Here is a 27970-nt window from a genome sequence, read left to right on the forward strand (position 1 = left end):
ACACACACACACACACACACACACACACACACACACACACACACACACACACATGCGCGTTTGTTTGCCAGCTGTTTGCGCCTGACAACTCAGGTCACCGGCTGCACCAGCCACACAACCCAGACAGGAAAGAGTTCCGGTGAACCTCCGTGCAGTTCCGGGTTGGGTTGAAGTGGGGTGGGATGGGGTCGACTGCGTGCATTATGGAACAAACCCTAAGGGCCTTGATGAGCTTGAAATTAAGGGAGCCTGCACATATGCGAGCACAAATCCGCCAGCAGCAGAGACGTGGGGGTTCCGGGGAACCCCGGCTACGGGGAAGTTTTGCCCCCCTTCCGGGAAAGTTTTGGCCCCTTACGGGAAAGTTCAGCATTTTTCCGGGAACGGATTTTTTTCCGGGGAAGACCTTTTCCCAGAGTGGTATTGCTGCCATGTGCTGCTGAGCCGGCAACCAAAATCTATGTAGACGTCAGCTAGATCCTGGCGCTGCGTCACGAGGTGGTCTAGCATGAGCAGGTAATAAGCAAACTGCTCTGGGGTGCGCAGGTCGCAGAAAACTTCCCTAACCGGCAGCCCGTGCATGCAGACTGCCCCGACCACACCATGCACGTCGCATGCCCCGGTTGCCGCAGAGTCCGCGCGAGCACAGTGCAGTGACGTCTGGCATTCGCACGCACCCTCACTGCGCGCATCGGCCGCTGCATTGCTGGGCAAGTCCTTCACTACCGCCTGCAGATTGAGCTGTCCCGCCTCGAAGAGCTGCTGCACCTCCGCATCCACGGCACCGAAGTGGCCAGACAGCTGCGGAGGAATGCCCGAGCTGGCAATGCCACAGCTGGCGAAATGCCCCAGCTTCGTGACTGCATCTGCTGCTACTCCAAGGCGGTAGGGGTGGGCGGTATCTGTGTGGTGGGAGGCAACGGAAACACCTGAACAAGTAGCAGCAAGGCTAACCTATGGCTAACCGGAATAACCAGGAATAGTGTCACCCGCAGCATCGTTGGCCACCCACTTGCGGTTGCAGAGCAGACGGGGCATCCGCTGAACGGGCCCTGGTCCAGGCCCTCCACGCCCAGCGCCCCAAAGCTGTCGTGATTGTGAGACGCCCGCAAGTGGCCGAAAAACGAGCCCAGGTACTGGCGGTCGTCCAAGCCCGTCCCGCTGAACTCCGCCAGGAATTCTGTGAAGTCTGTATCCAGAGGGCAGGTATCAGCACATATGTACCTGAGCCTCGAGCTGGCTAACATCGGCGAATCCAACCGTGCACACACATGGTTGCCCCTGCTTGCCGCCCGCACTAACCTGATGCAGAAAGGCCTGCACGAAGCCCGAGCCACGCGTAGGCGTTGTGTACCTCCAGATCATACAGCGTGTCATACTCCGTGGGCGTGCTGGGAAAGCACCCGGCAGCAATTGCGTCCGGCGTAAAAGCGGCCCCACAGCTGCACGTAACCGTCGGCACGCTCACCACTCCGCTGCACTGCAGGCCAATGTACCGCACGTTGTTGTACGTGGTGCACGACGTAGCTGACGTTGTGCACGCGTGCGCTGCCTGCCACGACGCCGCAAGCGCATCGAAGCGCTGTTGCGCCTGCTCTAATAAGAGCTTCCGTCGCAACAACCGCTGCTCGTTTAATGCAGCCGCTTGCTGCATGAAAGTGATGCGCATCTGCTCTGCGTATTTTGCCCAGGCAGCCTCAAGGCGCTCCTGCCGCTCAGTCCATGGCACATGCTTGCGGGATCCAGGCCCCCCTGAATCAAACTGTGCCTGCTGATCTCCTGAGGACTCCCCACGAGCTGCAGCTGACCGTGCCCTAGGCTTCGGCAGCCGGGGACCCGGTTCGGCGGCATCCCGCTCGCAGCGCTCTGAAGGTACTTTGCGCTGAGGCTTTTCTGGAGGCGGGGCGGTTGACGAACCATATGTTGTTAATTTATCAGACCGGTGGTGTTTAGACATTGCAGTAAGGAACCGGCCTGCCGAAGCGGATATGAGCTGTTGTAAGAAAGGCCTTGTATGCAGGACCGGAATCGGACAGGCATAAGGTAGCAAGCAGCAGGCGGGCGTTGCAGAGGGGAGTGAGGGGGCCGCGCGCTGTGTGTATGGCACGCAACGCGAGTGTGTTGGCGAGTGATACTAGAACTGCAGAATGGCAGGTGATACTAGAACTGCAGAATGGTTGTAAAACACAACAGCATAACAACCCGGCGAATGTTTTCGCCCTCTTGTGGCCCGCTTTTTCGCGTGACTGGACAACCAGAAACGGCCATACACAAAAGACAAGACGCGCAGTAATCCTAAGCTGTCTCCTTGCAGTATTACGTGTCATTTTTGCTGATAAAATCAGAAAGCGAGGCGGAGCGTGGTCGGGGTGGGCGAGCACCTTCGGCACGTCAGAGAAAGCTCGACAAGACAGCGCAAATTGCTTCTAAACTTTGTGCTTGAGCTTCTATTATACATTTGGATGGTTGTTGCTGCGGCCGCGCAGGTTTTCGCTGCTCGCCGTGCCAGGATTTCCGGAGCCGGCTCCAGTCCGCCCCCGCTGGCCTGGAGCCCGTCCACACCCCAACCGTCCCCAAACGCGCCGCGAGTCCCCAAACAAGCTTAACATCACATATCTATAAACATTTGAGGCTGTTGAACGGGCTGTGAGGGCTTGCGGCTGATAGGTGCCGCTTCCGCGCCATCCGATGCACTGCAGGCTAAAATGCTAGCGCGCCAGGGTGGGATACGTGCGCCCGATCACTAATGGTGACAAGTATGTATAACGTTGTGGTAGTGTGGCGGTCGGGCAACGAGTACACGTCCGCAGAAGCTTGTTTGGGCGGAGCCGGCTCCCGGCCGCGCCCTCTGGCCGGGGGGCTGCCGTCGCCCAGACAAGAGCCCTGCGTGCGCTTCTGCCCGCCAAGCAGTATTTTCTGGCAACATTCACTGGTATAATGCCACCAGTGTGCTGCAGACTAGTTCTGCGCTTGGCCGGAGAGAGCTCCGGGCGCAGCCTCGCTGTTGGTCAAACCAGCAGCAAGTGCGCCCTGAGCGCTCGGCCACAGGGCAGCATCTACATTATTTGATGATACGCGTGGCATTGTGGAAGTGGGATTGGTATAGAGCCGGAGGCGAGGCCCAAGCAGCGCCAGCGAGAACAAGACAACTGCTGACTGCTGTAATGGATGCATAGACAAACGTGCGTCAGCACAGACTAGTACTGTCACATGTAACACTTCAACTATTGTCAAGGCGCCTGCCTCGTCCACCCTGCATGAGGTGACCCTGGAACCAACCCCCGCGCTCCGGCGCTCGGACCTTGGCCTCGCTTACAGTCCTGCGCTACTGTAAAACCGTAAAACATCTAGGTTTGACTTTATTTTATAGAATGCATTCATGGCCTTCCCTGAGGAGTTTTCTGAAGAAGTCATAGACGAAGAAGAAGTGCCTACTACATCGTTAGGTTCAGAGTATTTGCCAGGTAGTGCTGATCAGGAAGAGGAGGAGGAGGAGGAGGAGGAGGAGGAGGAGACTTCGGAGGGGAAACAAGGCACTGGAGAACTGGAGCGGCCCAGCGAAGTCGTCGCAGCTCAACCCGAGGTGCACTTTAACAATGGCGAAGCTACCGGTAAGCTTCTGTGTGCAATCGGCTTTTTACATTCGCGGCCAACCCCCGATGCCCGACCTGAACTCTCAACAGCGCGCGCGGAAGCGGACTGCCATGCGGAGCAACGCGGTCAAGACGAGTCACACGGGGATGAAGGCATGGGTGAGGTTACTGGGACTATGGCAGTGCGCATTTTTGACTTGTTTAACTTCTGCCACCTCATACCTCGACCGCAGCGACGGGAGCGATGGCAGAACCGCCTCCTGGTGGGCCGCTTCCCCACCAGCACGCGGATGGCGATGACCAAGATATGGAAGATGAAGGAGCGGGTGAGGCATGAGATGGCAGCTTGGCAAATGCGCGCGTGCCACACACAGATGCTGAGCTTCCGATTCTTGCCCCTCGTGATCCTCACACACAGGCACGACGTCTCAATGGCTGCAAAGCCTGCTGTCCTTCTTTGAACTCCTGATGCAGGCGCCCCAAAGGCAGCAGAGGCGGATAACGGCAGAGATCGAAGGGCAGCTACAGCCGGAGCAGATTAGAGCCCTGGCGCTCTTAAGCGACAAGCTGCAGCAGCTGCGCCCACGTGTGCGCACCTGCCAGCCTGCGCCTGCCAGGCAGTCTGAGCCGGTGACGGCGGCGGTGGTAGCGGACACGTCAGAGGCCGCAGGGTTGAGCAGAGGCGCTTCAGAAACGGGCGGAGATGAGGCTGCCGCCATGCACCCAGGCGGAGGCGACGGGCCCAGCAGCAGGGGCGGGGGGAGTGGCCACGCAGCAGCAGCAGCAGCTCGGACCAAATACCCGCAACGCACGGACCAGCAGAAGCGGCACCGCTCAGCTGAGGAGTACGTGGAGCATACCTGGGATCGTTTGGCTACACAGCATGACAAGCACGTGGCGCGGGGGAAAGGGGAGCTGGCGACCTTGGGCTTGGCTGCGGATGCAGAACATGGTGTGAAATCGTACACGACGCACGCAATGCCCATCCGGATTTTATTTGATCTGCGCAGCATCACCGTCCGCGAGCTCTACGAGATGTATGAGCGCGCGGGGCAACTTGACACGACGACCGTGATGGACGTGATCGAGCACATTATGGTGACGGCCATTCAGAACGACACCCGCCCCGTCCAAGGTGAAGGTAAGCGGCACGGACAGAGGCTGGGAATGAGGGAGCCAAGGATCGTGGGAGTAAAGTGAGCGAGGGGGGAGCATGGTTGCCTCGCACTTAATGCCGCACCCGTGTAATTCCCGTCGTGGTCTTGTGGGCTCAGAGCTCAGCGAGGCGCAGCTTCTGCCAGCGCTGAAACTTCAGACCAGCACCTGGAACAAGGAGTCGGCGCGCTGGCTTGGAACGTCCCTCTACAACATGCTAAAGACGGTGCGGGAGCGCCTGACTGAGAAGTTGAAGGTGCGTTTGGCATTGTACAGTATAGTTGCCCGGTAGAGATTATGAGCGCTCCTCCACGGATGTCTGTGCGCCCTCACTTCGTTCCTTCCGCCTTTGCATGCATGCAGGTGGGGCTGCCGGCGCCGCCAACAGTCGCAGCAGTGCCGCAGGCGTCCCCGGAGGCGGCGCCGGCTACGGACAGCGGCACGGCGGGCTTGGAGCTGGAGGCAGGCGGCACTGCGGCAGCCGCGGCGGCGGCGGTGGGCGTGGACGCCCCCACTGATGGCGCGAGAGCCGAGCTGCAGGTACGTGAGGCTGCTTTGGCTGTTGAGGGCTGCTGCTGGTGTGCATGAAGGCACTTGCGGTGTGTTAGGTCTTCCTACCTGTGGCTGTGGCATGCATGCGGCCCAGCGCCACGTGCACCCTTCAGTTCTCCGGACGTCTGTGCACCCTCACTTCGTTCCTTTCGCCTTTGCATGCATGCAGGTGGGGCTGCCGGCGCCGCCAACAGCCGCAGCAGTGCCGCAGGCGTCCCCGGAGGCGGCGCCGGCTACGGACAGCGGCACGGCGGGCTTGGAGCTGGAGGCAGGCGGCATTGCGGCAGCCGCGGCGGCGGCGGTGGGCGTGGACGCCCCCACTGACGGCGCGAGAGCCGAGCTGCAGGTACGTGAGGCTGCTTTGGCTGTTGAGGGCTGCTGCTGGTGTGCATGAAGGCACTTGCGGTGTGTTAGGTCTTCCTACCTGTGGCTGTGGCATGCATGCGGCCCAGCGCCACGTGCACCCTTCAGTTCTCCGGACGTCTGTGCACCCTCACTTCGTTCCTTCCGCCTTTGCATGCATGCAGGTGGGGCTGCCGGCGCCGCCAACAGCCGCAGCAGTGCCGCAGGCGTCCCCGGAGGCGGCGCCGGCTACGGACAGCGGCACGGCGGGCTTGGAGCTGGAGGCAGGCGGCACTGCGGCAGCCGCGGCGGCGGCGGTGGGCGTGGACGCCCCCACTGACGGCGCGCTAACCATGCAGCGCGTGGATGTGTTCAGGACCGCCCTAGCGTCTCTGGACACCAAGATGCGTCGAGGGTCCCGCAGTATCCATGCTGAAAAGTGGAGGCAAGAGGTGCTGCCATTGCTCTTTGAGATCTACATCCGCCGGGTGTTTTTGAAGGGCCTGCTGTGGGACTTTCTGCATTACTCGGCGACAATCAGTTCGAATGTGCCACCCGGCTCCCGGGACAAGCTCCCCAGCCTTCGCCACATGAGCAACCTAGTGATCATGCGAGGGCACACTCGTGGGTCGGCACTGGAGGCCGTTCGGCGTGCCAACCCTGGCTTGATGAAGGACTGGGTGAAAGCCGCCAACGCAGGCGGCGGCCGCAGGCGGCATGCAGCCGAGGAGGACCTGGACGGCGACGACGGCGGTGTGGGCCACGACGGCGAGGGCCGGGGCGGCGAGGCCCACGCTACCCACGCCGAGGAGGATGACCAGCCGCCGCAGACCACGGGCCGGCGAAAACGCCGCGGTGGCGGGGCAGCTGCTGCGGCGGGGCGAGGCCGCAGAACCAGCAGGCGGGGCCGCGGCATTCAGGGCGGCGGAGACGGCGACGGTGGCGAGCTGGAGCCTGGCCCTGGCGACGTGTCGGCCGACGCCTCCGGTGACGGCATCGGCGGCGAGGCCCACGCTACCCACGCTGAGGAGGATGACCAGCCGCCGCAGACCACGGGCCGGCGAAAACGCCGCGGTGGCGGGGCAGCTGCTGCGGCGGGGCGAGGCCGCAGAACCAGCAGGCGGGGCCGCGGCATTCAGGGCGGCGGAGACGGCGACGGTGGCGAGCTGGAGCCTGGCCCTGGCGACGTGTCGGCCGACGCCTCCGGTGACGGCATCGGCGGCGAGGCCCACGCTACCCACGCTGAGGAGGATGACCAGCCGCCGCAGACCACGGGCCGGCGAAAACGCCGCGGTGGCGGGGCAGCTGCTGCGGCGGGGCGAGGCCGCAGAACCAGCAGGCGGGGCCGCGGCATTCAGGGCGGCGGAGACGGCGGCGGTGGCGAGCTGGAGCCTGGCCCTGGCGACGTGTCGGCGGACGCCTCTGGTGACGGCATCGGCGGCGAGGCCCACGCTACCCACGCCGAGGAGGATGACCAGCCGCCGCCGACCACGGGCCGGCGAAAACGCCGCGGTGGCGGGGCAGCTGCTGCGGCGGGGCGAGGCCGCAGAACCAGCAGGCGGGGCCGCGGCATTCAGGGCGGCGGAGACGGCGGCGGTGGCGAGCTGGAGCCTGGCCCTGGCGACGTCGGCTGCGACGCCCACACTACCCACGCCGAGGAGGATGAGCAGCCGCTGCGGACCATGGCAGCTGATGAGGCGGGGCGAGGCCCCAGCACCAGCAGGCCGGGCCGCGGCATTCAGGGCGGTGGAGACGGCGGCGGTGGCGAGCTGGAGCCTGGCCCTGGCGACGTCGGCTGCGAGGCCCACACTACCCACGCCGAGGAGGATGAGCAGCCGCTGCGGACCATGGCAGCTGATGAGGCGGGGCGAGGCCCCAGCACCAGCAGGCCGGGCCGCGGCATTCAGGGCGGTGGAGACGGCGGCGGTGGCGAGCTGGAGCCTGGCCCTGGCGACGTGTCGGCGGACGCCTCCGGTGATGGCATCGGCGGCGGCGGTGGTGGTGGCGAGCCGGGCTCTGGCCCTGGCGACATGTCGGATGCTGAGCCCCAGGCTGAGGCCGTCATCATGAGGGGTACCGCCATGGCTGTACGAGTTCCGCAGGTGCGTTGGCTTCATGTGCCAGCTTATTCCCCTGACTTCAGCCCCTATCCCTCTTCCTCCTTTCCTTACACCCTACATCCATGCCTTGACACGCAGGCGCTGAAGCGTCCAGCTGGTGTGACAAAGGCCGGGCGTAAATGGTTCAAGGCGGATGTCAACATCCACGCGCACTTGGTACGAGAGCAGTGGCAACCTGCAGCGCAGCCTGGGGCTGCAGGCACAGGGACATGCCTGCAGTACTGCAAATACGTGTGGTCGTTGGGCCCGTACGCCGAGGACAAGCTGCCTAAGGAGCCCTTGCCTAAAACGCGGAAGTACTGGCGGACACGCTCGCAGCCACGCTTGCAGCAGCACTCGCAGCAGCACGTGCAGCAGCACTCAGAGCAGCACTCAGAGCAGCACTCGGAGCAGCCTGGACCCTCCATGTCTACAGCGTCGGCCTCCGAGCAGCAGTCACCCAGTGTTCACAAGTACCCCACGCGGCTCAAGCGGAAGGCCAACACTCTGGCCCCCATCTTGGAGGAAGTAAGCCAGCCGACACCGGACCGCAACACCAGCCCAAGACGCAAGGTATGCAGGGCTGTGCATCCGTTGCTTCTTCCATGTTCGTTGGCCACTACGTGATTAACTGTATTACCGTAGGCAAAGGATGGCACAACCAACAACGGCACCAATGGGGCCAGCGGCACTGGTGACACCATGATGAACGGTCACGAGACGTGGGAGCACAACAAGAGGCTGGCGGTGCTGGCGCAGCGCCTGGCGGACCCCGAGGACCTGGAGCCATCCCGCAAGCGCCACAAGAGCCCTACGCCGCAGGAGTATCTGCACATGCAGTTCGGCGTGAGTAGGGGCCTGTGCAAGCATGCGGGGGTGCATTGGTAGCAGACGTGGTATTGGCTGTACTGTTACAATTGCACCGCGTTCACCTCAACCACGTCTTCACCACAGAGCTACGGCGCATTCCTGGAGCAAAAGTATGGTGGTGGGGTCGACGATGAGGACAACGCACCGCTGCCCGACTACGAGCCGCCTGTGTTCAGAGAGAGTGAGACAGGGACGAAAGCAACCATAGGGGCTCCACTTTCGATCTTTGGTGATGCGGGTTACGCAGTTGTTCTCGTATCCAATTCGCAGACTTGAGCGAGGCAGAGGCGGCGGAATTGGACGCGACGCGGCCGGCCAGGCTGGCGATAGCAAACGCTGCGCGCCTCAGGGCGGGCGAGGCAGGTGAGCGCAGTGGGCGGCGCCTGTCGGCGGCAGCGGCCGTGGTGCGGGTATGCTGTGGCCACTCGTGGAGGGCCAGCGTGCAGCACACTCAGGTCATGTCTTGAGCTTTGCACAGTTTGCTTGCGATGCGAGGGGCGGCCACCCGTGTGCTTGGGCTTGATTCAGTGCCCTCCCGCTCGCCCACCGTGCAGGCGCCGGCACCAGCTGCGCGCCAACCTCTGCACCCTCATCGGCTACCGTGTCGGCTGCACAACTGGCTGTGGCGGCGGCGGCGGGTGGGGCTGCAGCGCCGCGCGCCCGGAGCGCGGGCGGGACGATCAGGGCAGGTGCGGACAGTGGGCGGCTAGTTGTTGTGGCGACGGTGCGGGTATGCCGTCGCGAAGAGTGAAGGGCCAGCGTGCAGCACATTCAGGACATGTCTTTGGCTCTGCGCAATGCCTTGCGATCCGGTGGGCGGCCGCCCGTGTGCTTGCACTTAAGTCAGCGCCCTCCCGCTCTCCCACTGCGCAGGCAGCGGCAGCGGCGCGCCCACACCAGCGCCTGTGCAGGCGGCGCCGCCGGCGGCGGGTGGGGCTGCCGCGCCGCGCGCCCGGAGCGCGGGCGGGGTGGGCGGAGCAGGTGCGGACAGTGGACGGCTAGTTGTTGTGGCGACGGTGCGGGTATGCCGTCGCCAAGGTGAAGGGCCAGCGTGCGGCACACTCAGGACATGCCTTGAGCTTTGCGCACGTGCTTGCGATCCGAGGGGCGGCCGCCCGTGTGCTTGCACTTGAGTCAGCGCCCGCCCGCTCTCCCACCGCGCAGGCAGCGGCACCAGCTGCGCGCCAACCTCTGCACCCTCAGCGGCTACGGTGTCGGCTGCACAACTGGCGGTGGCGGCGACGATGGCTAAGGCGGCGGAACCGCGCGATGGGAGCGCGGGCGGGACGATCAGGGCAGGTGCGGACAGTGGGCGGCTAGTTGTTGTGGCAGCGGTGCGGGTATGCCGCCGCCAAGAGTGAAAGGCCAGCGTGCGGCACACTCAGGACATGCCTTAAGCTTAGCGCACGTGCATGCGATCCGAGGGGCGGCCGCCCGTGTGCTTGGGCTTGACTCAGTGCCCTCCCGCTCGCCCACCGCGCAGGCAGCGGCACCAACTGCGCGCCAACCTCTGCACCCTCAGCGGCTACGGTGTCGGCTGCACAACTGGCGGTGGCGGCGGAGGCGGCTGGGGCTGCAGCGCTGGGCGCTGGGAGCGCGGGCGGGACGATCAGGGCAGGTGCGGACAGTGGACGGCTAGTTGTTGTGGCGACGGTGCGGGTATGCCGTCGCCAAGAGTGAAGTGCCAGCGTGCGGCACACTCAGGACATGCCCTAAGCTTTGCGCACGTGCTTGCGATCCGAGGGGCGGCCGCCCGTGTGCTTGCACTTGAGTCAGCGCCCTCCCGCTCTCCCACCGCGCAGGCAGCGGCACCAGCTGCGCGCAAACCTCTGCACCCTCAGCGGCTACGGTGTCGGCTGCACAACTGGCGGTGGCGGCGGCGGCGGCTGGGGCTGCAGCGCTGGGCGCTGGGAGCGCGGGCGGGACGGTCAGGGCAGGTGCGGACAGTGGGCGGCTAGTTGTTGTGGCAGCGGTGCGGGTATGCCGCCGCCAAGAGTGAAAGGCCAGCGTGCGGCACACTCAGGACATGCCCTAAGCTTTGCGCACGTGCATGCGATCCGAGGGGCGGCCGCCCGTGTGCTTGGGCTTGACTCAGTGCCCTCCCGCTCGCCCACCGCGCAGGCAGCGGCATCAGCTGCGCGCCAACCTCTGCACCCTCAGCGGCTACGGTGTCGGCTGCACAACTGGCGGTGGCGGCGGAGGCGGCTGGGGCTGCAGCGCTGGGCGCTGGGAGCGCGGGCGGGACGATCAGGGCAGGTGCGGACAGTGGACGGCTAGTTGTTTTGGCGACGGTGCGGGTATGCCGTCGCCAAGAGTGAAGTGCCAGCGTGCGGCACACTCAGGACATGCCTTGAGCTTTGCGCACGTGCTTGCGATCCGAGGGGCGGCCGCCCGTGTGCTTGCACTTGAGTCAGCGCCCTCCCGCTCTCCCACCGCGCAGGCAGCGGCACCAGCTGCGCGCCAACCTCTGCACCCTCAGCGGCTACGGTGTCGGCTGCACAACTGGCGGTGGCGGCGACGATGGCTAAGGCGGCGGAACCGCGCGCTGGGAGCGCGGGCGGGACGATCAGGGCAGGTGCGGACAGTGGGCGGCTAGTTGTTGTGGCAGCGGTGCGGGTATGCCGCCGCCAAGAGTGAAAGGCCAGCGTGCGGCACACTCAGGACATGCCTTAAGCTTTGCGCACGTGCATGCAATCCGAGGGGCGGCCGCCCGTGTGCTTGCACTTGACTCAGTGCCCTCCCGCTCGCCCACCGCGCAGGCAGCGGCATCAGCTGCGCGCCAACCTCTGCACCCTCAGCGGCTACGGTGTCGGCTGCACAACTGGCGGTGGCGGCGGCGGCGGCTGGGGCTGCAGCGCTGGGCGCTGGGAGCGCGGGCGGGACGATCAGGGCAGGTGCGGACAGTGGGCGGCTAGTTGTTGTGGCAGCGGTGCGGGTATGCCGTCGCCAAGTGTGGAGGGCCAGCGTGCGGCACACTCAGGACATGCCTTTAGCTTTGCGCACGTGCATGCGATCCGAGGGGCGGCCGCCCGTGTGCTTGGGCTTGACTCAGTGCCCTCCCGCTCGCCCGCCGCGCAGGCAGCGGCACCAACTGCGCGCCAACCTCTGCACCCTCAGCGGCTACGGTGTCGGCTGCACAACTGGCGGTGGCGGCGGAGGCGGCTTGGGCTGCAGCGCTGGGCGCTGGGAGCGCGGGCGGGACGATCAGGGCAGGTGCGGACAGTGGGCGGCTAGTTGTTGTGGCAGCGGTGCGGGTATGCCGCCGCCAAGAGTGAAAGGCCAGCGTGCGGCACACTCAGGACATGCCTTAAGGTTTGCGCACGTGCATGCGATCCGAGGGGCGGCCGCCCGTGTGCTTGGGCTTGACTCAGTGCCCTCCCGCTCTCCCACCGCGCAGGCAGCGGCAGCGGCGCGCCAACCTCTGCACCCTTAGCGGCTACGGTGTCGGCTGCACAACTGGCGGAGGCAGCGGAGGCGGCTGGGGCTGCAGCGCTGCACGTGCGGGCGGCAGCGGCGGCGGCCGCGGCGCTGGCAGCGGCGGCGGCTGCAGGGCCGCACACGGTCCTTGACGGCAGAGGCGGGGTTTTGGGCCCCCGATGGCGCTTGATTGGCCTGCTGGTGCCTGTGGAACCTCTGGCAGATGAGGTTCTAATTGCTGCCAACGGCGGAATGTCGGAGACAGTCCTGGCGGAGGCCCATCCCCCGGAGTCAAGGTCGTTCTGGCTTCAGAACCTGTTTCGGCCTGGAGCACGCCTAGATGAGGTGCGCTGTGGCTGTACAAGTCAGCACGATGCTGTTGTGTGCTCGGCTGCTAACTCTGCTTGCGTGTGCAGGTTATGATCACCGACAAACAGGTCACGCTACAACGGCAGGAAGTCCAGAAGTTCGCAAAAGGATCCTCGCTTGGCGATAATGTCATGTGCCGCTTCATTCACGGCGCACAGGTACTGTTTCGTTGGGGTTCTCATTTGAAGTCATGGTGACGGACCCCCATTCTCCTTCATTCAGGCCCGCGACACGCGGCTGCGTGCGGACAAAGACGCAGCTGCTGCGGCACGGGCAGCGGCCGAGGCATCGGCAGCTGCCGCGGGAGCCCCAGTCAAGGACGTGTACCTACCGCAATGCCACTTTCTGTACACGTACTTCTACAACCGGCTGTATGCGGTACGACGTTTTGCATCCAGGAGTGTAGTCATCGCCCTCTAACCTGTACTTACTTCTGCAGGATGAGGGCAAGTACTGCTACGACAACGTGAAAAAGTGGACGACACCAAAAAGGCTCAAGGTGGCCGGGCAGGTGTGTCGAAGAGTCTCAGATGACACGCATGCATCTCCTCACTCCTTGCTACTCGCAGTACACCCCCGACATGAGCATCTTGCGGCTGGACCGCATCTTCGTCCCCGTGCACCACGGCATGCACTACACGTGTGCCGAGGTGGACCTGCGGGCACACGAGCTGCGGTACTATGACCCACTCATGCGCGTGGTAAGTGACAGTCACGTGCCAGTATTTGCTGCGTGTGCTTCGTTAAGCCATGGTTTCATTCAGGTACCTCTGAAAAAGAAGGACGCCAAGGACGCCGAGGAGGACGCCAAGGTCGCCGATGACGCCGCATGGGCACTGGGAGTCGAGGTGCTGGGGAATCTGGCGCAGTGGGTGGAGGACGAGGCCAAGGACAAGCTGGGCGTGGATCTGGAGGACGCGGACGACCAACGGTACGTATCTTTGCTTGAGATGCTGTGGGAGGGGTGAGGAGGGCAGGGAGGAGGGCTGTGCGTGCGTGTCCATGTGGGTCAGTGCGGGTGCACGGAACACACGTGGCACTGCATGACGTATGTAGTTCGTGCCTGGTTACGGTAAACTCACAGGTGGCGAGCCACAGAGTGGCAGCGTACGTATCTGGTGGCGCCACGGCAGAGAGACGGGACAAACGACTGCGGCATCTTCGCCATGATGTACATGATGCGCCGCAGCGCCGGCCGGCCGCTGGACTTTGGCGAGGCGGACATGGACAGGTTGCGTGTGGAGCTGGCCTACATGCTGTGGCAGGGAGCTGTCCTGTAGCGGCGGTCAAATAGGAGAGAAGCGGGCAACGGTGTATTTGGACAGTGGCTGGAAAGTTTGTAAGGGGGGTCGCTTAGGTGCACACGGTTTACAAGTTTACTGAGTGCATGATTTGCATGGCGGCACGGAAATACAGACTTCACAGGTTTTGCCACATAAGCTGGGAGATTTAAGTTATGAGCGGGCGGCGGGCTTGGGAGACTGAAGTGCAGTTGCCGGTGCAAACCAATCGCTCCACGGCTCGACAGGGCGTGAACTCCACAAGTGATTCAGTGTTAGGCTCGTTCCGTGTAGATTCACACGAAAGCGCCAGAACACGCACGGCACAGCAGCGATGCCAAGCGACTGGGGAGTGGGTGAGGGAAGGAGTGTGTCAGGTGGGAGGGCGTGAACTCCACAAGTGATTAAGTGTTAGGCTCGTTCCGTGCAGATTCACACGAAAGCGCCAGAACACGCACGGCGCAGCAGCGATGCCAAGCGATTGGGGAGTGGGTGAGGGAAGGAGTGTGTCAGGTGGGAGGGCGTGAACTCCACAAGTGATTAAGTGTCAGGCGCGTTCCGTGCAGATTCACACGAAAGCGCCAGAACACGCACGGCACAGCAGCGATGCCAAGCGACTGGGGAGTGGGTGAGGGAAGGAGTGTGTCAGGTGGGAGGGCGTGAACTCCACAAGTGATTAAGTGTTAGGCTCGTTCCGTGCAGATTCACACGAAAGCGCCAGAACACGCACGGCGCAGCAGCGATGCCAAGCGATTGGGGAGTGGGTGAGGGAAGGAGTGTGTCAGGTGGGAGGGCGTGAACTCCACAAGTGATTAAGTGTTAGGCGCGTTCCGTGCAGATTCACACGAAAGCGCCAGAACACGCACGGCACAGCAGCGATGCCAAGCGACTGGGGAGTGGGTGAGGGAAGGAGTGTGTCAGGTGGGAGGGCGTGAACTCCACAAGTGATTAAGTGTTAGGCTCGTTCCGTGTAGATTCACACGAAAGCGCCAGAACACGCACGGCACAGCAGCGATGCCAAGCGACTGGGGAGTGGGTGAGGGAAGGAGTGTGTCAGGTGGGAGGGCGTGAACTCCACAAGTGATTAAGTGTTAGGCTCGTTCCGTGCAGATTCACACGAAAGCGCCAGAACACGCACGGCGCAGCAGCGATGCCAAGCGATTGGGGAGTGGGTGAGGGAAGGAGTGTGTCAGGTGGGAGGGCGTGAACTCCACAAGTGATTAAGTGTCAGGCGCGTTCCGTGCAGATTCACACGAAAGCGCCAGAACACGCACGGCACAGCAGCGATGCCAAGCGACTGGGGAGTGGGTGAGGGAAGGAGTGTGTCAGGTGGGAGGGCGTGAACTCCACAAGTGATTAAGTGTTAGGCTCGTTCCGTGCAGATTCACACGAAAGCGCCAGAACACGCACGGCGCAGCAGCGATGCCAAGCGATTGGGGAGTGGGTGAGGGAAGGAGTGTGTCAGGTGGGAGGGCGTGAACTCCACAAGTGATTAAGTGTCAGGCGCGTTCCGTGCAGATTCACACGAAAGCGCCAGAACACGCACGGCACAGCAGCGATGCCAAGCGACTGGGGAGTGGGTGAGGGAAGGAGTGTGTCAGGTGGGAGGGCGTGAACTCCACAAGTGATTAAGTGTTAGGCTCGTTCCGTGCAGATTCACACGAAAGCGCCAGAACACGCACGGCGCAGCAGCGATGCCAAGCGATTGGGGAGTGGGTGAGGGAAGGAGTGTGTCAGGTGGGAGGGCGTGAACTCCACAAGTGATTAAGTGTCAGGCGCGTTCCGTGCAGATTCACACGAAAGCGCCAGAACACGCACGGCACAGCAGCGATGCCAAGCGACTGGGAAGTGGGTGAGGGAAGGAGTGTGTCAGGTGGGAGGGCGTGAACTCCACAAGTGATTAAGTGTTAGGCTCGTTTCGTGCAGATTCACACGAAAGCGCCAGAACACGCACGGCGCAGCAGCGATGCCAAGCGATTGGGGAGTGGGCGAGTGCCACCAGCAACGGGAGCAGACTGCATAGTCGGAGACAACATTTATGATGAAAGCTTTCATCTTTACAGTGTGTCCCAGTTCTCTCTCTCTTTCTCTCTCTCTCTCACACACACACTGACACACACACTGACACACACACCAAAGTCCCAACTTCCAGCCAGCCAGCAACTTCTCGGTACAGTAACTCCGGCGTTCGACCAGCCATGCACTTCTGCTCTGCCGCTGCAAATTGTTTGCTGTCTGCTTGGGGTATGGGCGTCAGCTGCACCCTACGGGACCTCGCCAACCTGCCTAAACCCTGTCCCATCACGCACACACCGCAGTTTCCTCGCACAAAACTAGAAACGTAATGTTCACGTAATGCCCCCACCCACACACCCTCATGCAGCACATGAGAAATGTCAGCTAGTGTGAATGCAAATGCAAGACATGCTCGGGAGGTATGGACTGGCCTATTACGGCTGTGCTCGGACATCAACACACACTGCCTTTATTTATGCCTTCGACTGCCCCTCCATTCGTGCCAAGGCCCACGTCATGTACAGGAAGTAGCGCACGTACACCAGGAAGACCGCCTGGGACATGTACGCGCAGTGCGACTTGAGGATTGCCAGCTTCGAGTTCCGCTGCTCGGCAAGCTGTGAATTCTTGCACGACAGCGTTGGGTACGAGCCTATGTCATACGCCTTGCAGCAGCCCTTGTGCCCACGGAAGTGGGTCTTGTCGATCACAAACAATGTGTTTGTGACCCACTCCGGCTCCCGGTTCAGGAAGTAGGCGTGCGCGTGGCAATTGTTGTCATACACGACCACTTTCGGCGCCTCTGGCCACCTAGTGTACAGCACCTCGAACAAGGCTCGCGGCGATTCCGCATTCTCAAGCATGTGAAAGCCCAAGCAGCCGCCGCAGTCCAGACAATGGACAACGAACAGCCCGGGCGATAGGTTCTTTGAGTCATACTTGAATTTGGTGCAGCGCTTGGCGCCCGCACGTTGAGAACGCAAGTCAGCAGCGTAAAGCCCAATCTTGCGATCAACGCGCCATGGCAGTGTTGGGTAGTAGAAGCCCGTTTGTAGGAACTCAGTGTCATATGAAAGCGTGCCGGTGCCTGTGTATGTGCATTGGGGGGTGGGCGAGCGAGAGAGCGCTGACTCAAGTGCAAGCACACAGGCGGCCGCCCCTCGGATCGCAAGGCATTGCGCAAAGCTCAAGGCATGTCCGGAGTGTGCTGCACGCTGGCCCTCACTCTTGGCGACGGCATACCCGCACCGCCGCCGACAGGCGCCGCCCACTGTCCGCACCTGCTCCGCCCGTCCCGCCCGCGCTCCGGGCGCGCGGCGCTGCAGCCCCACCCGCCGCCGCCGGCGCCGCCTGCACAGGCGCTGGTGTGGGCGCGCCGCTGCCGCTGCCTGCGCGGTGGGCGAGCGACAGAGCGCTGACTTAAGTGCAAGCACACGGGCGGCCGCCCCTCGGATCGCAAGGCATTGCGCAAAGCTCAAGGCATGTCCTGAGTATGCCGCTCGCTGGCCCTCCACTCTTCGCGACGGCATACCCGCACCGTCGCCACAACAACTAGTCGCCCACTGTCCGCACCTGCTCCTCCCGTCCCACCCGCGCTCCGGGCGCGCGGCGCTGCAGCCCCACCCGCCGCCGCTGGCGCCGCCTGCACAGGCGCTGGTGTGGGCGCGCCGCTGCCGCTGCCTGCGCGGTGGGCGAGCGACAGAGCGCTGACTTAAGTGCAAGCACACGGGCGCTTGGAGACGACATACCCGCACCGCTGCAACAACAACTAGCCGCCCACTGTCCGCACCTGCTCCGCCCACCCCGCCCGCGCTCCTGGCGCGCGGCGCGGCAGCCCCACCCGCCGCCGGCGGCGCCGCCTGCACAGGCGCTGGTGTGGGCGCGCCGCTGCCGCTGCCTGCGCGGTGGGAGAGCGGGAGGGCGCTGACTTAAGTGCAAGCACACGGGCGGCCGCCCACCGGATCGCAAGGCATTGCGCAAAGCTCAAGGCATGTCCTGAGTATGCCGCTCGCTGGCCCTCCACTCTTCGCGACGGCATACCCGCACCGTCGCCACAACAACTAGCCGCCCACTGTCCGCACCTGCCCTGATCGTCCCGCCCGCGCTCCCAGCGCCCAGCGCTGCAGCCCCAGCCGCCTCCGCCGCCACCGCCAGTTGTGCAGCCGACACCGTAGCCGCTGAGGGTGCAGAGGTTGGCGCGCAGTTGGTGCCGCTGCCTGCGCGGCGGGCGAGCGGGAGGGCACTGAGTCAAGCCCAAGCACACGGGCGGCCGCCCCTCGGATCGCATGCACGTGCGCAAAGCTAAAGGCATGTCCTGAGTGTGCCGCACGCTGGCCCTCCACACTTGGCGACGGCATACCCGCACCGCGGCCGCTGCCGCCGACAGGCGCCGCCCACTGTCCGCACCTGCTCCGCCCGTCCCGCCCGCGCTCCGGGCGCGCGGCGCTGCAGCCCCACCCGCCGCCGCCGCCACCACCAGTTGTGCAGCCGACGCCGTAATCGCTGAGGGTGCAGAGGTTGGCGCGCAGCTGGTGCCGGAGCCTGCGCGGTGGGAGAGCGGGAGGGCACTGAGTCAAGCCCAAGCACACGCGCGGCCGCCCCTCGGATCGCATGCACGTGCGCAAAGCTTAAGGCATGTCCTGAGTGTGCCGCACGCTGGCCTTTCACTCTTGGCGGCGGCATACCCGCACCGCTGCCACAACAACTAGCCGCCCACTGTCCGCACCTGCCCTGATCGTCCCGCCCGCGCTCCCATCGCGCGGTTCCGCCGCCTTAGCCATCGTCGCCGCCACCGCCAGTTGTGCAGCAACAACAACTAGCCGCCCACTGTCCGCACCTGCTCCGCCCACCCCGCCCGCGCTCCGGGCGGGCGGCGCTGCAGCCCCACCGGCCGCCGGCGGCGCCGCCTGCACAGGCGCTGGTGTGGGCGCGCCGCTGCCGCTGCCTGCGCGGTGGGAGAGCGGGAGGGCACTGAGTCAAGCCCAAGCACACGCGCGGCCGCCCCTCGGATCGCATGCACGTGCGCAAAGCTTAAGGCATGTCCTGAGTGTGCCGCACGCTGGCCTTTCACTCTTGGCGGCGGCATACCCGCACCGCTGCCACAACAACTAGCCGCCCACTGTCCGCACCTGCCCTGATCGTCCCGCCCGCGCTCCCATCGCGCGGTTCCGCCGCCTTAGCCATCGTCGCCGCCACCGCCAGTTGTGCAGCCGACACCGTAGCCGCTGAGGGTGCAATGGTTGGCGCGCAGCTGGTGCCGCTGCCTGCGCGGTGGGAGAGCGGGAGGGCGCTGGATCAAGCCCAAGCACACGGGCGGCCGCCCCTCGGATCGCAAGCAAATGTGCAAAGCCCAAGGCATGTCCTGAGTGTGCCGCACGCTGGCCTTTCACTCTTGGCGACGGCATACCCGCACCGCTGCAACAACAACTAGCCGCCCACTGTCCGCACCTGCTCCGCCCACCCCGCCCGCGCTCCTGGCGCGCGGCGCGGCAGCCCCACCCGCCGCCGGCGGCGCCGCCTGCACAGGCGCTGGTGTGGGCGCGCCGCTGCCGCTGCCTGGGCGGTGGGAGAGCGGGAGGGCGCTGACTTTAGTGCAAGCACACGGGCGGCCGCCCACCGGATCGCAAGGCACCGGATCGCAAGGCAGAGCCAAAGACATGTCCTGAATGTGCTGCACGCTGGCCCTTCACTCTTCGCGACGGCATACCCGCACCGTCGCCACAACAACTAGCCGCCCACTGTCCGCACCTGCTCCGCCCGTCCCGCCCGCGCTCCGGGCGCGCGGCGCTGCAGCCCCACCCGCCGCCGCTGGCGCCGCCTGCACAGGCGCTGGTGTGGGCGCGCCGCTGCCGCTGCCTGCGCGGTGGGCGAGCGACAGAGCGCTGACTTAAGTGCAAGCACACGGGCGACCGCCCACCGGATCGCAAGGCATTGCGCAGAGCCCAAGACATGTCCTGAGTATGCCGCACGCTGGCCCTTCACTCTTCGCGACGGCATACCCGCACCGTCGCCACAACAAGGAGACATCATGGTCAAGGGCAACGGTGGGGCTTACGTATTCCTGCGCGTGCCGCCGTGTCACGTTCGGCGCGGGGAGCAGTACCCTTGTCGAATTTGCCCAAACTGGCTGGCTTGTAAGCCGCCTTGGCAACGGATAGGAGGCGGGTTAGCAGCAGCTTTGCTTTCTCTGGCAGCCTGCCGCCTGCTGTGTGGCTACACTCGTTGGCGATGAAGTTGCCAATAATGGGGGCATCTCTCGCAAGGTCACGAAGCTCCTTTGGGGATAGCTGTCCGGTCAGCAGGGCCTGAATGCGCGCGTGCGTGATGCCCGGCAAGAAGGAGCACACGGGACTTTCCGATGCGACAGCAGACAGTAGTCTGCACACCGCGTCAGCCACCACGCCATCTCCCCGGCATTCCTCCTACAGGCAAAGGTAAGCGCTGTTTCAAGAAAACAAGTTGGTGAAATACATACGGCAGAACCTACCACGTAAGGCTCCAGTTCAGGGCACCGTTGCCGTGTTTTGGTGATCAGTGCTGTGTACTCCTCCGCAGTAACGGCACGTTGACCCGGTCTGCAGAGGCGCCCAAGCACCTCGCGAGAGGCACGCAGGTCCAGCAGGACGCGGTCTTTATGCAGCGAGCCAGCGCGCGCAGATAAGTCGTGTGACATCCACGGCTTGGTGAGATGCACCTGCACCGCAACGCTTGTGATCAGGGCTGGCGTGGGACCATGCTAGAACAGCGCATCACCTTATCCTTATGCACGCCCAGTAAGATGCCGTCAGCAATAACATAATCGCACTGGTGAGTGCCACAGCCACACTGGAACGCGCTTTCGTAAGGGATGTCTTGCAGGGCGATGTAGTTGATCCACGCCTGCTGAAACCTGTGGACGCAAAGGTAACTTGACTGCAATTGCATTTTATAGAACGATTGCAATACCCACACTTTGCGCTTGTTGAGAAAGAAACGCAGTGCTGTCCTGGACCAAGCGGCCTGTGCAGCAGGTAAAGATGCCAGTTAAAAAGTCGTGGTTTTGGATTCAGTGGACGGACACCCACCGCACCAGCCACACCAGGATACCTACAGGGCGTGCCTCAGCTGCAGTTGACACATCTCCGCCACCCATCTCTGCGCGGTGGGAGAGCGGGAGGGCGCTGACTCAAGTGCAAGCACACGAGCGGCCGCCCCTCGGACCGCAAGCAAATGTGCAAAGCCCAAGACATGTCCTGAGTGTGCTGCACGCTGCCCCTCCACGCTTGACAACCGCATGCCCGCACCGCCGCCAGAACAACTAGCCGCCCACTGCCCTCACCTGTGCCGCCCGCGCTCTCAGCGCCCAGCGCTGCAGCCCGAGCCGCCTCCGCCGCCACCGCCAGTCGTGCAGCTGACACCGTAGCCGCTGAGGGTGCAGAGGTTGGCGCGCAGCTGGTGCCGCTGCCTGCACGGTGGGAGAGCGGGAGGGCGCTGGATCAAGCCCAAGCACACGGGCGGCCGCCCCTCGGATCGCAAGCAAATGTGCAAAGCCCAAGGAATGTCCTGAGTGTGCCGCACGCTGCCCCTCCACGCGTGGCGACGGCATACCCGCACCGTCGCCACAACAACTAGCCGCCCTACTGCCCTCACCTGCGCCACCCGTGCCGCCCGCGCTCCCAGCGCCCAGCGCTGCAGCCCAAGCCGCCTCCGCCGCCACCGCCAGTTGTGCAGCTGACACCGTAGCCGCTGAGGGTGCAGAGGTTGGCGCGCAGCTGGTGCCGGTGCCTGCACGGTGGGAGAGCGGGAGGGCGCTGGATCAAGCCCAAGCACACGGGCGGCCGCCCCTCGGATCGCAAGCAAATGTGCAAAGCCCAAGGAATGTCCTGAGTGTGCCGCACGCTGGCCCTTCACTCTTGGCGACGGCATACCCGCACCGTCGCCACAACAACTAGCCGCCCACTGTCCGCACCTGCCCTGATCGTCCCGCCCGCGCTCCCATCGCGCGGTTCCGCCGCCTTAGCCATCGTCGCCGCCACCGCCAGTTGTGCAGCTGACACCGTAGCCGCTGAGGGTGCAGAGGTTGGCGCGCAGCTGGTGCCGGTGCCTGCACGGTGGGAGAGCGGGAGGGCGCTGACTCAAGTGCAAGCACACGGGCGGCCGCCCCTCTGATTGCAAGCACGTGCGCAAAGCTCAAGGCGTGCTCAGAGTGTGCCGATGGCTGCCCCTCCACGCGTGGCGACGGCATACCCGCACTGCTGCCACAACAACTAGCCGCCCTACTGCCCTCACCTGCGCCACCCGTGCCGCCCGCGCTCCCAGCGCCCAGCGCTGCAGCCCAAGCCGCCTCCGCCGCCACCGCCAGTTGTGCAGCTGACACCGTAGCCGCTGAGGGTGCAGAGGTTGGCGCGGAGCTGGTGCCGCTGCCTGCGCGGTGGGAGAGCGGGAGGGCGCTGACTCAAGTGCAAGCACACGGGCGGCCGCCCCTCTGATTGCAAGCACGTGCGCAAAGCTCAAGGCGTGCTCAGAGTGTGCCGATGGCTGCCCCTCCACGCGTGGCAACGGCATACCCGCACCGCTGCCACAACAACTAGCCGCCCACTGCCCTCACCTGCGCCACCCGTGCCGCCCGCGCTCCCAGCGCCCAGCGCTGCAGCCCCAGCCGCCTCCGCCGCCACCGCCAGTTGTGCAGCCGACACCGTAGCCGCTGAGGGTGCAGAGGTTGGCGCGCAGCTGGTGCCGCTGCCTGCGCGGTGGGAGAGCGGGAGGGCGCTGACTCAAGTGCAAGCACACGGGCGGCCGCCCCTCTGATTGCAAGCACGTGCGCAAAGCTCAAGGCGTGCTCAGAGTGTGCCGATGGCTGCCCCTCCACGCGTGGCGACGGCATACCCGCACTGCTGCCACAACAACTAGCCGCCCACTGCCCTCACCTGTGCCGCCCGTCCGGCCCGCGCTCCCATCGCGCGGTACAGCCGCCCCAGCCATCGTCGCCGCCACCGCCAGTTGTGCAGCTGACACCGTAGCCGCTGAGGGTGCAGAGGTTGGCGCGCAGCTAGTGCCGGTGCCTGCACGGTGGGAGAGCGGGCGGGCGCTGAATCAAGCGCAAGCACACAGGCGGCCGCCCCTCTGATTGCAAGCACGTGCGCAAAGCTCAAGGCATGTCCTGAGTGTGCCGATGGCTGCCCCTCCACGCGTGGCGACGGCATGCCCGCACCGCTGCCACAACAACTAGCCGCCCACTGCCCTCACCTGCGCCACCCGTGCCGCCCGCGCTCCCAGCGCCCAGCGCTGCAGCCCCAGCCGCCTCCGCCGCCACCACCAGTTGTGCAGCCGACACCGTAGCCGCTGAGGGTGCACAGGTTGGCGCGCAGCTGGTGCCGGTGCCTGCACGGTGGGAGAGCGGGAGGGCGCTGACTCAAGTGCAAGCACACGGGCGGCCGCCCCTCTGATTGCAAGCACGTGCGCAAAGCTCAAGGCGTGCTCAGAGTGTGCCGATGGCTGCCCCTCCACGCGTGGCGACGGCATACCCGCACTGCTGCCACAACAACTAGCCGCCCTACTGCCCTCACCTGCGCCACCCGTGCCGCCCGCGCTCCCAGCGCCCGGCGCTGCAGCCCAAGCCGCCTCCGCCGCCACCGCCAGTTGTGCAGCTGACACCGTAGCCGCTGAGGGTGCAGAGGTTGGCGCGCAGCTGGTGCCGGTGCCTGCACGGTGGGAGAGCGGGAGGGCGCTGACTCAAGTGCAAGCACACGGGCGGCCGCCCCTCTGATTGCAAGCACGTGCGCAAAGCTCAAGGCGTGCTCAGAGTGTGCCGATGGCTGCCCCTCCACGCGTGGCGACGGCATACCCGCACTGCTGCCACAACAACTAGCCGCCCTACTGCCCTCACCTGCGCCACCCGTGCCGCCCGCGCTCCCAGCGCCCAGCGCTGCAGCCCAAGCCGCCTCCGCCGCCACCGCCAGTTGTGCAGCTGACACTGTAGCCGCTGAGGGTGCAGAGGTTGGCGCGGAGCTGGTGCCGGTGCCTGCACGGTGGGAGAGCGGGAGGGCGCTGAATCAAGCGCAAGCACACGGGCGGCCGCCCCTCTGATTGCAAGCACGTGCGCAAAGCTCAAGGCGTGCTCATAGTGTGCCGATGGCTGCCCCTCCACGCGTGGCAACGGCATACCCGCACTGCTGCCACAACAACTAGCCGCCCACTGCCCTCACCTGTGCCGCCCGTCCCGCCCGCGCTCCCATCGCGCGGTACAGCCGCCCCAGCCATCGTCGCCGCCACCGCCAGTTGTGCAGCTGACACCGTAGCCGCTGAGGGTGCAGAGGTTGGCGCGCAGCTGGTGCCGGTGCCTGCACGGTGGGAGAGCGGGAGGGCGCTGAATCAAGTGCAAGCACACAGGCGGCCGCCCCTCTGATTGCAAGCACGTGCGCAAAGCTCAAGGCATGTCCTGAGTGTGCCGATGGCTGCCCCTCCACGCGTGGCGACGGCATACCCGCACCGCTGCCACAACAACTAGCCGCCCACTGCCCTCACCTGCGCCACCCGTGCCGCCCGCGCTCCCAGCGCCCAGCGCTGCAGCCCCAGCCGCCTCCGCCGCCACCATCAGTTGTGCAGCCGACACCGTAGCCGCTGAGGGTGCACAGGTTGGCGCGCAGCTGGTGCCGGTGCCTGCACGGTGGGAGAGCGGGAGGGCGCTGACTCAAGTGCAAGCACACGGGCGGCCGCCCCTCTGATTGCAAGCACGTGCGCAAAGCTCAAGGCGTGCTCAGAGTGTGCCGATGGCTGCCCCTCCACGCGTGGCGACGGCATACCCGCACTGCTGCCACAACAACTAGCCGCCCTACTGCCCTCACCTGCGCCACCCGTGCCGCCCGCGCTCCCAGCGCCCGGCGCTGCAGCCCAAGCCGCCTCCGCCGCCACCGCCAGTTGTGCAGCTGACACCGTAGCCGCTGAGGGTGCAGAGGTTGGCGCGCAGCTGGTGCCGGTGCCTGCACGGTGGGAGAGCGGGAGGGCGCTGACTCAAGTGCAAGCACACGGGCGGCCGCCCCTCTGATTGCAAGCACGTGCGCAAAGCTCAAGGCGTGCTCAGAGTGTGCCGATGGCTGCCCCTCCACGCGTGGCGACGGCATACCCGCACTGCTGCCACAACAACTAGCCGCCCTACTGCCCTCACCTGCGCCACCCGTGCCGCCCGCGCTCCCAGCGCCCAGCGCTGCAGCCCAAGCCGCCTCCGCCGCCACCGCCAGTTGTGCAGCTGACACCGTAGCCGCTGAGGGTGCAGAGGTTGGCGCGGAGCTGGTGCCGGTGCCTGCACGGTGGGAGAGCGGGAGGGCGCTGAATCAAGCGCAAGCACACGGGCGGCCGCCCCTCTGATTGCAAGCACGTGCGCAAAGCTCAAGGCGTGCTCATAGTGTGCCGATGGCTGCCCCTCCACGCGTGGCAACGGCATACCCGCACTGCTGCCACAACAACTAGCCGCCCACTGCCCTCACCTGTGCCGCCCGTCCCGCCCGCGCTCCCATCGCGCGGTACAGCCGCCCCAGCCATCGTCGCCGCCACCGCCAGTTGTGCAGCTGACACCGTAGCCGCTGAGGGTGCAGAGGTTGGCGCGCAGCTGGTGCCGGTGCCTGCACGGTGGGAGAGCGGGAGGGCGCTGAATCAAGTGCAAGCACACAGGCGGCCGCCCCTCTGATTGCAAGCACGTGCGCAAAGCTCAAGGCATGTCCTGAGTGTGCCGATGGCTGCCCCTCCACGCGTGGCGACGGCATACCCGCACCGCTGCCACAACAACTAGCCGCCCACTGCCCTCACCTGCGCCACCCGTGCCGCCCGCGCTCCCAGCGCCCAGCGCTGCAGCCCCAGCCGCCTCCGCCGCCACCATCAGTTGTGCAGCCGACACCGTAGCCGCTGAGGGTGCACAGGTTGGCGCGCAGCTGGTGCCGGTGCCTGCACGGTGGGAGAGCGGGAGGGCGCTGACTCAAGTGCAAGCACACGGGCGGCCGCCCCTTTCATCCCCGCTTATTGTTCCCACCTTCCCCGCGCGCCCCGCCAGTGCTCCGCGCATGTAGCCCAGTGCTAGTGGGAGCCTTCGGTGGCGCATCCTTTGGTGCAGATACCTTAAGCCGTTTCACCTGCACGAAACAGTCCAGGAGTGAAGCCTCAAGTCTTTACACGACTAGCCCATTCCCGCACGCCTACCGGCCGCGTCGTATCTTGCTTGGAACCACCCGCAGTGGCACCAGATGCACCCGCTGAAGCCTGCATAACAGCACACGTACCCAATCAGCAGGTAGGCAATGCCCGAAGCCAGAGCGGCAGCTTCTTACCGTTTGTGGCTGCACAACTCCTTGCTTCCGCCGCTTGCCCAGGGTTATGCCTGGCGCCTCCTCCGTCTGTTCAGCAGGAAGTGTCAGCAGTCTGTCAGGCAATGCATTGTTGGCCATGTCTTACCAGGAATCCACGCGAGACATAGCAGCCCACAACTGTTTTCCACATGGCGTAGAATGGCACTGGCGCTGTGGCCATCTCCACACAGTACCTGAAGACAGATCAAGTTAGTTTGCCGGCCTGCTTTGCTAGTTAGCTTGCGCGTACCACTGCAGCAGCTCGTGGCTGAACAGGTCCAGATTGTTAAGATTGAGGATGCCGTCCTGGCTGAAGTTGTAGTGCAATGTGCGCTTGCACTTGCACACACGGTGATACACATCGACCTCTGCAAACCACGTCAGGCTGTACACCACGGACTTGCCCTCAACACACGATAGCTCTTCCTTAGCATCCACCCAAGGGCGGCCGCACACGCAACTACCGCACTCCACCGCCGGTGGGGCGAAGTGGCGCGGCATGCTGCCATACTCAGGATACTTGCGTAGCTTCACATGTGTGAAGAGGCCGTCGACGATGCGCTCCTGCAAGCAAGGAGAGCCGTCAGTCGTGCGTGTCATGCCGTTGACGCTTGCCCTCACACTCGACCTGAGCCACTGCTTTCAGCATTCTCACCTGGGAAACTGACGTGGCCTTGAACTTGCCGGTCACAGGATCCAGGTAGCGCTGGAGCATGTCTGCCAGCTCTTTGCGATAGTCGTCACCAGGTTCTGACGGCCGGGTGCCCGGGGTTAAGCTGTGGACGTGCTTCACATGGCTGCAGTTCTTGCTGTCAGAGCATGCTGCGCACTGCAGCACCATGCCACGCTGAACGACAACAGCAGCTTCGCCGTTCTTCAGCGGACTCCCGACAAGCCAGCGCCTGACCCCAGGGGAACCCAGGAAGAACACCTCCTGTACTGATGCTGGTGGCTCCGGCACGTTGGCCCGCTCAAGGGGATGAAGCTTTGTCAGTGGCTCACGTCGCCACTGCAAAGGCAGCTACAAGGCAGACGTACGATGTGTAAATTCTCAAGGCAAGCGTGAAGAACCTATGCAGCTCGTACCGTAAGCGCCAGGGCGTGCTTGCACGCGTGACCAAGGCCTTCCAGCACTTCCTCCCGTGACCAGCCGGACTCGTCCACATCGAAAGCCAAGCAAGAGCGCCAGTCCTCCATGCACGTGCACCAGGAAATGACATGGATGCCATCGCTGAAGCGCACGGTCTTGAAGGTAACGAGCTCATAGCTCCCCTTCGGGCCAGACGGCACGCAGTACACGGTTTTTGTGCGTGTCCCTGCGACAGGCTTTGGCGGCCAGCTTTCATCGGGCGAGCACTGTTGCTGAAGCCACGCTGCAAATGTAGTAAGTTTTATCCCGTCAGCTGCCCGCCGCGGGCATCCAGAGACGGCGCAGCATGAGAACTTTACATCGTTCTCATCTGCCGCGAGACGCGTGTAGTTGCAGGGCGACTGGACATTGCTACGAATACTATCAGCACGTAGCCCAGGAGAGTCCGCAGCGTCAGGGATGTCAACAGGTTCAGCTTGTGGCTCTGCTGGGATTGATGCGCCCCTTGCAGCTGCTAGTGCGTTATCCTGAGCTGGCTGGTGTTTTAGATGCTGCTGTTGCTGCTGCTGTTGTTGTTCTTGTTCGTGCTGCAGGACCTGGCCAGCTGAGCGGTCTACTATGCGCCCGTAAGCACGTTGACCAGTTGGAAGCCTGGTGTGAACACGCAACACGTTCTGGCCGATTTTTTTTGGTCTCCCAATACGTTTGGTTGTCGACAACTGCAGTGCCTCTCTTATAGCTTCTTCATCCATAGTAGCAATAAATAGTAGCTCATTAATAAGGCAAGCAAGTGCAAGCTTGTCTGGACACAGAGTCACAAAGCCAGCTTTATGCATGGTGGACGAGACAAGCGCTCTGGCACTGGATACAAGCC

The 27970-nt window shown here is 64.4% G+C and overlaps 3 protein-coding genes across 5 annotated transcripts; 1 reads left to right on the forward strand and 2 right to left on the reverse strand.

Annotated features, from left to right (window-relative positions):
- Window positions 1-379: 379 nt before the first annotated feature.
- CHLRE_02g142586v5 (uncharacterized protein) lies at window positions 380-2425 on the reverse strand. Its single transcript, XM_043060165.1, has 4 exons — window positions 1303-2425; window positions 1013-1189; window positions 678-902; window positions 380-486 (listed from the first exon to the last, which is right to left on the reverse strand). Exons 1-4 carry the CDS (start codon window positions 1667-1669, stop codon window positions 470-472), a joined length of 786 nt encoding a protein of 261 aa, XP_042927920.1. The 5' UTR covers window positions 1670-2425; the 3' UTR covers window positions 380-469.
- Window positions 2426-2945: 520 nt separating this feature from the next.
- CHLRE_02g142607v5 (uncharacterized protein) lies at window positions 2946-15717 on the forward strand. Its single transcript, XM_043060173.1, has 29 exons — window positions 2946-3611; window positions 3684-3752; window positions 3827-3919; window positions 4068-4734; window positions 4868-5004; window positions 5112-5288; window positions 5470-5646; window positions 5828-7744; window positions 7841-8314; window positions 8387-8587; window positions 8696-8792; window positions 8882-8974; window positions 9166-9300; window positions 9485-9592; window positions 9776-9910; window positions 10095-10229; window positions 10414-10548; window positions 10733-10867; window positions 11052-11186; window positions 11371-11505; window positions 11690-11824; window positions 12009-12188; window positions 12252-12373; window positions 12445-12555; window positions 12620-12775; window positions 12837-12908; window positions 12967-13098; window positions 13162-13328; window positions 13482-15717. The coding sequence occupies exons 1-29, from the start codon at window positions 3597-3599 to the stop codon at window positions 13675-13677; spliced, it is 6441 nt and encodes a 2146-aa protein (XP_042927921.1). The 5' UTR covers window positions 2946-3596; the 3' UTR covers window positions 13678-15717.
- A 5-nt stretch (window positions 15718-15722) lies between these two features.
- On the reverse strand, window positions 15723-27965 carry CHLRE_02g142627v5 (uncharacterized protein). 3 transcript variants are annotated; one of them, XM_043060174.1, is made up of 37 exons: window positions 27093-27965; window positions 26662-27027; window positions 26257-26570; window positions 26113-26200; window positions 25989-26054; window positions 25861-25920; window positions 25694-25793; window positions 25474-25608; window positions 25155-25289; window positions 24836-24970; window positions 24516-24650; window positions 24196-24330; window positions 23877-24011; window positions 23558-23692; window positions 23238-23372; window positions 22918-23052; window positions 22599-22733; window positions 22280-22414; window positions 21961-22095; window positions 21641-21775; window positions 21322-21456; window positions 21011-21136; window positions 20783-20826; window positions 20642-20691; window positions 20446-20581; window positions 20180-20386; window positions 19748-20114; window positions 19441-19548; window positions 19141-19248; window positions 18822-18956; window positions 18419-18637; window positions 18100-18234; window positions 17775-17909; window positions 17483-17590; window positions 17266-17373; window positions 16974-17081; window positions 15723-16780 (listed from the first exon to the last, which is right to left on the reverse strand). In XM_043060174.1, exons 1-37 carry the CDS (start codon window positions 27201-27203, stop codon window positions 16167-16169), a joined length of 5703 nt encoding a protein of 1900 aa, XP_042927924.1. In that variant the 5' UTR covers window positions 27204-27965; the 3' UTR covers window positions 15723-16166. The 3 variants fall into 3 exon arrangements, with proteins under 3 accessions (XP_042927924.1, XP_042927922.1, XP_042927923.1); XM_043060176.1 differs by lacking the exon at window positions 25474-25608; XM_043060175.1 differs by lacking the exon at window positions 17266-17373.
- Between the last annotated feature and the right edge of the window lie 5 nt (window positions 27966-27970).

This window comes from Chlamydomonas reinhardtii, chromosome 2 (assembly GCF_000002595.2).
Source record: "Chlamydomonas reinhardtii strain CC-503 cw92 mt+ chromosome 2, whole genome shotgun sequence".
NCBI lineage: Eukaryota > Viridiplantae > Chlorophyta > Chlorophyceae > Chlamydomonadales > Chlamydomonadaceae > Chlamydomonas > Chlamydomonas reinhardtii.

What these genes read in the sequence shown, in the direction of transcription:
- CHLRE_02g142586v5 (XM_043060165.1), bottom strand. Translation starts at nt 1,669, where the DNA reads ATGCGCATCACTTTCATGCAGCAAGCGGCTGCATTAAACGAGCAGCGG. An exon ending in TGCAGGCCTTTCTGCATCAG is followed by an intron (nt 1,190 to 1,302) that starts GTTAGTGCGGGC and finishes CTCTGGATACAG; the next exon opens with ACTTCACAGAATTCCTGGCG. An exon ending in CGTCTGCTCTGCAACCGCAA is followed by an intron (nt 903 to 1,012) that starts GTGGGTGGCCAA and finishes CCCACCACACAG; the next exon opens with ATACCGCCCACCCCTACCGC.
- CHLRE_02g142627v5 (XM_043060174.1), bottom strand. Translation starts at nt 27,203, where the DNA reads ATGGAGGACTGGCGCTCTTGCTTGGCTTTCGATGTGGACGAGTCCGGC. An exon ending in AGGCCACGTCAGTTTCCCAG is followed by an intron (nt 26,571 to 26,661) that starts GTGAGAATGCTG and finishes CCTTGCTTGCAG; the next exon opens with GAGCGCATCGTCGACGGCCT. An exon ending in GGGCGGCACGGGTGGCGCAG is followed by an intron (nt 24,012 to 24,195) that starts GTGAGGGCAGTG and finishes CCCACCGTGCAG; the next exon opens with GCACCGGCACCAGCTGCGCG.
- CHLRE_02g142607v5 (XM_043060173.1), top strand. An exon ending in ATCTGCACATGCAGTTCGGC is followed by an intron (nt 8,588 to 8,695) that starts GTGAGTAGGGGC and finishes TCTTCACCACAG; the next exon opens with AGCTACGGCGCATTCCTGGA. An exon ending in TCTACAACCGGCTGTATGCG is followed by an intron (nt 12,776 to 12,836) that starts GTACGACGTTTT and finishes TTACTTCTGCAG; the next exon opens with GATGAGGGCAAGTACTGCTA.